Source organism: Thalia democratica, unplaced genomic scaffold (assembly GCF_965202585.1).
Source record: "Thalia democratica unplaced genomic scaffold, ktThaDemo2.hap1.1 HAP1_SCAFFOLD_111, whole genome shotgun sequence".
Lineage (NCBI taxonomy): Eukaryota > Metazoa > Chordata > Thaliacea > Salpida > Salpidae > Thalia > Thalia democratica.
Genome location: NW_028139272.1, coordinates 110,190 through 117,469, shown reverse-complemented (window position 1 = coordinate 117,469; position 7,280 = coordinate 110,190). Strand labels below are relative to the sequence as shown.

General features: G+C 25.7%; 1 protein-coding gene across 1 annotated transcript; it reads right to left on the bottom strand.

The window, feature by feature from the left end:
• Window positions 1-4,174: 4,174 nt before the first annotated feature.
• On the bottom strand, window positions 4,175-6,404 carry LOC145845657 (dehydrogenase/reductase SDR family member 11-like). Its single transcript, XM_082952774.1, has 4 exons — window positions 6,272-6,404; window positions 5,767-5,988; window positions 5,055-5,335; window positions 4,175-4,666 (listed from the first exon to the last, which is right to left on the bottom strand). The coding sequence occupies exons 1-4, from the start codon at window positions 6,365-6,367 to the stop codon at window positions 4,519-4,521; spliced, it is 747 nt and encodes a 248-aa protein (XP_082808900.1). The 5' UTR covers window positions 6,368-6,404; the 3' UTR covers window positions 4,175-4,518.
• Between the last annotated feature and the right edge of the window lie 876 nt (window positions 6,405-7,280).

Here is a 7,280-nt window from a genome sequence, read left to right as displayed (position 1 = left end):
AGTTGCCAGATTGTTATGAGAAAAACATCAAATAATTACTTAAGAGAACATTTAAAATGACGTAAAAAATTAAACGAAAAAAAAGAAGATTATAAAAATGCACTAATTAACTTAAAGATTAAATGCAGTAGGTTAAGTTTTAATTTAAAATTAATAAATAATACGTTTTATGAATTAGATGAAGTATGTAATAAAGATCCTAAAACAAATAACAAAAAACAATCAGAACAAAGTGAAAAAGTAACTTGGGAAACCAGCTTTAAACAATTTATAAACTTTAACAGAAATGAACAATGTAACAATACAGAATTATTAAGACTAACTTATAAGAGACCAAAAACACTGAGAAATATATTAATAAACAAAAATAACTTTACAAAAAAAGAAACCAACGAAACTGCTTTATGTGGAAATTTTGTAAATTATATTAAAAGTATGTCAAGTAATAATAAAACAATAAAAAATATAAAAATTTAACGTCATTTAAATAGCAAAAATTATGCAACATATGCAAAAATTTATACATAAGACAAACTATGAACAGCTTTATTAAGAGGTGGAATGCCCACAGAAACATATGGAAAACATTCAAACTAAAATAAACCATGAAATAAAAGACCAATTTGCTCTAATTATACATTAGAAAAAATTGCACAAGTAAAGTATACCAGAACATATTGAAAATGCATACACAGTCCAGTTTTTAGAAAGCCCTATAAGAACTAATTTAGACTATACAGAACAATGGTGGATAGAAAAAACTGAAGCAAAAATTAATTTAAACTGTGTTTTTAAGAAATAGTTTTAATAAAAAATTCAAAATGTCATTAAAATTTATTTTTTCTTCATCAAGTACAATATTAGGGGATTTTTCTTTATTGTTTGTTGTTTATAAAAATAGTTTTTTCTTAGTTACAGTAAACAAAAATAATTTTTTAAAGTTTTGTTATCTCAGTTTCTCAAATTAAAAAAATATATCTAACTTAACTGACTAATCTCAAATACAAGTGTTCTAAAAATCTAGAAGTAAAAGTATAAAATTTAGTATTTTAATAAAATAGTAATTTTTTGTTTTAGTTTTATTTTAAAATTTTCATTAAAAAAATCTAATTTACAGTATCTAAATTTCTCTAGTTGCTAGTATGTTTTTTGTTTTCTACAGAATTGAAAATGTTTGTTTTTTGATAAACGAAAGATCTCTTCTAAGTGTGTGTACAAGACTGAGGCTGATTTTTTTGATGGTTCTTGTCATTTTTTTTTTTAAACTGTATTAACTATAAAAATAAAAGATTTATTCTTTTAAAAGACCGAAGTTTTCAAACTTACAAAATATGACCTCTATTAAATTGTGCTGTGTCGTAGCCTAATTTACTGGTTGTGTTGTTTAGTTTCAACTATATATTTTTTTAGACTGACTTGAAGTTTGTAATATCTTAAACATTCACTTATATCCTATAACTCAGACATTGTTTTAACCTGATAAGATGAAAAATAACAAAAATTGTATCAAAATTCCAAAAATTGATGAACTTTTAATGTAAATTATATTAAAAAAATATAATTTTGGTTAAAATTATATTAAACATGCTTTTAAAGTCAATATGTTGTTCACTAAGTGTTGGTATTCAAACTTTGAATTGTTTTAACAATGAATTAAAAAAAAGTGTTTTGTTGCTATTTGCCCAAGACATCCGAAGAAAGATATAAAAAAACAATACTACCGGCCTATTTCAATTATATTTTTTACAAATTGCTTTGATGTATAAAATATTTTTTTTGATTAAAATGTTAGTGTGCGTATACTCTAGTTAACCTATTAACATTATTTAAAAAAAGGTACAATACATCAAACTTGTTGTCATTAAATTAGTATGCCTAGGTAAATAGTAGAGAGCAGGTGTTTTTTACTAAAAAAAATTAGTGAGTATTTAAAATATTTTCAACATAATTGTACCCTAAAATTGTACTTTTTTTGCTTCACCATAGTTTTTCTTAAATTTTTGCTACTAAGAAAAAAAAAGAATTAAAAAGTTTATAAACTGAATAAGTAGTTTAAAATTAAGTTGTTTTTAATATACATATTTAATTCTTAAGATAAAACGAAGTAAAATTAAATTCCAAAGGTGCATAGGATTTCAAAAAGTCTCAGTAACTTTTTATTAAGCAAGTTAAGTATCTTATGTATAAAATGAAATATTAAATTAATCTTATCAATTTTACATATGTTTTTTATTCGAACGACAAAAAAAGACGCTCAAAATATTTTATCCAAGGACCTGTTGCACGAAAAACCTTTCGGTTATCGAGTCATACACCACGGATACCTTTTAACGTCTTGTCCAGGACATTCATATTTACTATTTGTAAAACTCTTAGCTAACATATACTAGATACATAGTTTATTGAACGACAAAAAACGCTCAAAATATTTGGTCCTAGGACCTGTTGCACGAAGAACCTTTCGGTTATCGAGTCGTACACCACGGATAACTTTTAAATTCTTGTCCAGGATTATTAAGTAATATAAAACTAAAAGTTTTGAGATTGTTTTATTTTTGTTTAAAACATAAACTTTGTTTTTTGTAGCCCTGTAGTAAAGGTTGTAATATGTAGTTATCTTGTTTGTCTCTACTTATTTTTATTAATAATACTAATAAACTAATAAATTACTAACTCCTCTTTATCACAGTTGTTTAATTACACCAACTTAAAATTTATTAAGTTTTACTTTTTAAACAAGCTATTGTTTAGATACGAAAGGTAAGTCATTATAAATCTTAAACGGTATATAGATAGATAACTTGTGTGGCAAAAAAAATGTTCAAATTTTTAAAGTTTACAATAAGAAATCGTTTTTTTTTTCAGAATTTAAAAAAATGTTAACGATTTTGTTTTGGCTGTGTTTTAGAGCGAATATAACTACAAATTTTTGTTAAAACCTCGGAACAAACTGATATAATCTCATAAATATAAGTTATTAAGCTATGGGCGTTTTTAGTTATAATTTTTTTAATGTTTTTTTTTATGCGGTTTTAAAAAAAACTTCTGTTGTTCAAATGTTTTTTTATAAAGGGGTAAGTAAACTAAAAGTAATTGTTAAAGTTATACCTTAGTCTGATTTTTTAAAGTTTTCCTTTTTTGTTGTTTAAAAGGTCTACTTTATTTTAGTATGTTTTAAAATATACATTGACTGTCAAAAAGCAGATTTTTAAAATTCTTCTATTTCTTAACAAGTTGACGTAGTTTTTATCCTTTTTAGTTTAATAAAGTTTTATTTTTATTATTTGTATAAATATTTAATAGTATATTTATACATTCAAAACATATACAGAACTTGAAGTTTTTTGTATAGTTAGTAGTGAACATTTATTCTTTTTTATTGTTTTTGAGTTTAATAAAAAAATATTAGTATATTAACTCTTAAGTTAGACAATATCCTTTTACAATTACAAAATCTACTAACAGTTGGTAGTGAGAATAAAGAGAGGCACATAGATATTTAATGATTTTTTTAAAAACTGTAGCGCTACTTCTACTATTTTTTTTTATTTGTGCGTTTTTAACAATTTGAAAGTAGTTTTTAAGTAACATAGAGTTAAGTTAACTATATAAGTTCGATTAAGATTTTAAAAACTATTATTATTTTAAAACTGTTTATCTAAAGAAAGCAAATACGATCGTTTTTTTTTTTGTAAATAAAAATTTTAAACAAATATGTTTTCACAAAAAACATAACATAAACTAATTGGAGAAGTATGCAGATAGTTTTTTCAATTCCTTTTTATTGGTTATTTATTAAATAGTAATTAAAAGTTATTTTTTGTGTCAAACTTTTTAAAACAATGGTAAAACAAATAGTATCAAGATTCAATACATTGGGTTAAAGCTTTATGGTAGTTAAATTGGTTAAGTTAGCAAAAAACTTATCAAAATAGAATTATATTTAAAAAGCTGTCATAAAAAACCTTTATTTAGATAAATGTTATTTTCAATAGTGGTAACAAAAGAACATGCTTACTAAAGTTTTTGAACACAATTTGTTGCAGATACAATTTTTATTAAATCTTAAAAAGTATATATATATATATATATATATATATATATTATTGGTTATTTATTAAATAGTAATTAAAAGTTTTTTTATTGTGTCAAACTTTTTAAAATAATGGTAAAACAAATAGTATATATATGTATATATATAATTTATTCAAATGGCGATTTTAAAAATTCTGGAACATATGTTTCACAAAGCTTTAATTTTTCATAAAGCTTTGATCATCAGCCAGTTAAATTCAAAATACAAAGCACTGTACTAAAATTTCATTTGAATAAATTATTTAAAAGCCCTTCAAGTGGGCTCAGTTGAAAGTGTTTACGTTTAAACATTAACCTTATTTTATATGTATATATATATATATATATGTTTCTCGGATCAGTGAAATTCTGCTTAAAAAAAAAACAAAGTTAGCAGTTGAGCTATGACGGCATCAACCTCAAATTGCAGCGGACACTCGAGGGCTAACAGTTGGGCCTGATTATGACGTCATGAACATCCATCTGTAGCGGACACTCGAGGGCGTACATGACGGTGTCTGCCACCTGTTCGGCCTTCAGCCAACCTCGTTCGTCTGTCACCTTCTTCACGTTCTCCTCGGTTTTCAACAAGCTTTTAAAAGAAAGAGTTCGGTTAAAACAAAGTATGATAAGAATTTTGAAAAACCTAAGTAATAAGAGTTGAGTAAAAAACAAAATATTATTCTTATAAAAAGTTTTGAAGTTTCGAAAAATCTAGTTATTTTTTGATAGAAATTGTTCATTAAAAACTTTATAATCTGATAAGAATTTGTAAACTTTGAAAAAATATAAGTTCTTTTTTATAACTTAACGTATTAACAAATCAGTAGTTTGCGAGAAAAATTAATTGTGTTAGTTTGATCAACACTTAAAAAAATCTAAAAACATTTCAAGACAATTTATCAAAAAAATTAAATTACATAAGATTTACAAAAACCTAAAATATTTTTTCATATTATACTGTACCAACAAATCAGTACTTTGTAAGAAAAGGAGTCTTTATCGCGTCGGGAGAGATCGAAGTTACCCTGATCTTGCTCTTCTTCGCCCGCAGCTCCTGCCTCAAACCCTCTGCTAAACACGTGACCGCGAACTTGGTTGACGAGTAAAACACGGCCAGGTTTAGAACGTTGTGACCCGCCACGCTGTTCAGCATGACAACGTGGCCGTCACTGACACCCGATTGTTCCATTAGCTTGCAGGCTTCTTGCGTGCACATGCTTAGACCCAAGACGTTCACTTCGTACATGGTTCGCCACTCCTGTTATGAATGTTTTAGTGGTTTCAAATGTTTTATTTAGACTAAACAGTCTATGGTACATAGTACGCCACTCCTGTGTGTGTAAACTTGCTCAATACTTTTCCCATTTTTGCTTAGCTCGAATATCTAATTGGATTTAAAGTTGTTTATTTATTTTAAAAGTAACATAGCTTTGCGTGTTTTATGAATATAAGTGATTTTTTTATATTTTGATCAGTCCAAATGTTTGATTTTAGATTGATTTGTACGCTTTTTAAATTAACATAGCCACTCATGTAATTGTGTTGCTCAATACTTTGCTCAGTGTTATTTGGCTTAAAAGTTAGTTTCTATCTTTAAATAGTTTATGAATTTTAAAAACCAACACAGTTTAGCGTACTTATTTACAAAAACTAAAACCTCATCAAATTAAAACTGCTTCTACTTGTTACCTTGAAATCACCAGACAGCAGTGGGGCCGCGTGCGCAATTCCCGCGTTGTTCACGCAAATATGGACTTTTCCGAACTTCTCCTTGACGAAAGCGAATAGCGCACGAACCTGGTCTTCTTTTGTGATGTCACACTTGAACGCGTGCATCTTCCCAGGTCCCTGCTCGTTTATCCGGTCAGCCGTGCTTTTCAACCTCTCCTCGGTTCTCGCACATCCAATTACCTATAAATTTACTTATTTAATTTTTCAAGTTTGTTTTAAGCACGCAATATTCGTTTTTTGTCTTTATTTTTTTAATTTTTTTTTAAACCGGGTTTCAACTAAACGGCTCATCAGTTACGAAAAGTATTATTAAATATAAGTAAAAGAAGTTTTTTTTTGTTTAAGTTGATTTAAAGTTTATTCTGAAAACTAAATATTGCTTACTATTTAATAGTACAGAACTCTATTGTTTCTACTTTCAATCTGAAAGCTTAACAAATTGACATTATCTAAAATTAATTACTTGAACACCAGCTTTTACAAGTCTCAATGTAACTTGTTCACCAACTCCAATACTGGCCCCAGTTACAACTGCTATCTTGCCTTTCAAATCAGTCATTTTTTGTAGTTTATTAATTTAAAAAAATGTTCTACTTTGTTTTCAAAGGTTTAGAATTTAAAAAAAACAACTAAACGTTTATTTATAAATTTCTTTTTCCTAAAACCTTCTGGGAATTGTTTACATTGATAAATTTCGCAAAGTATAAAATTTATTTTCTAGTTTTTATATTTGTAGATGTAAACATAAAGTTTGTTTTTATTTTTTCTGTAATTTTTGAAATGAATTTAGAGTTCATTGAATTTTTTCATTAATAACACAATAAATTAAACAAAAATTAAATGTATTAAAAAATTATACTTTTTTCATAAAAAAAATCATTTAAGTTTCATAAACTTATAATTTAACTTCATGCTAATTAAGATCTTGCCTAAAATAAAAACTTTATCTTTTTATCGTTTGTTTTGTTTGTTAGAGTAGAAAACTCTGAATTCTAAAAATTATTTCTTTAGCTCATATTAGGTTTTAAAAGCATGTTGTGTACGACTCAATAACTGAAAGGTTTTTAGACCAAATTTTTGAGCGATTTTCTCTTATCGTCGATAAACAATACATCTGCAATTTTTTTAATGAATCTTTTTTTTACTAATTTTTAGCCTTGTGTATATAAAATATTTTGTACCATAAAAATTTGTTTAGTCTCTCAGAATGAACAACTTTCATAAATACTTTTCTAAGCAAAAAATAAAATTATTTAAAATATGTATAATTAAAAAAATCATACAAAACTATAAAAATGATTTACTTTAACAACTAAAACTACAGAATATTTGAAAAACACATTTAAAACAACTATTTGTAACAACAAAACTTTAGTCAAGTGTTATTAGCATTTGGAAAGTAGCAATTAACTAAACAAAGACCGAATTTTGTTAATAAATAATTGAATTTATGTCAATATTTACAAATAAAA

Bases quoted from the DNA above. Each gene is read 5' to 3' on its own strand.
- LOC145845657 (XM_082952774.1), bottom strand. From the start codon at position 6,367: ATGACTGATTTGAAAGGCAAGATAGCAGTTGTAACTGGGGCCAGTATT. The intron at 5,336-5,766 runs GTAACAAGTAGA...CATTCATAACAG, and splicing joins TGCTGTCTGGTGATTTCAAG to GAGTGGCGAACCATGTACGA. The intron at 4,667-5,054 runs GTACTGATTTGT...TTCTTTTAAAAG, and splicing joins AAGACTCCTTTTCTTACAAA to CTTGTTGAAAACCGAGGAGA.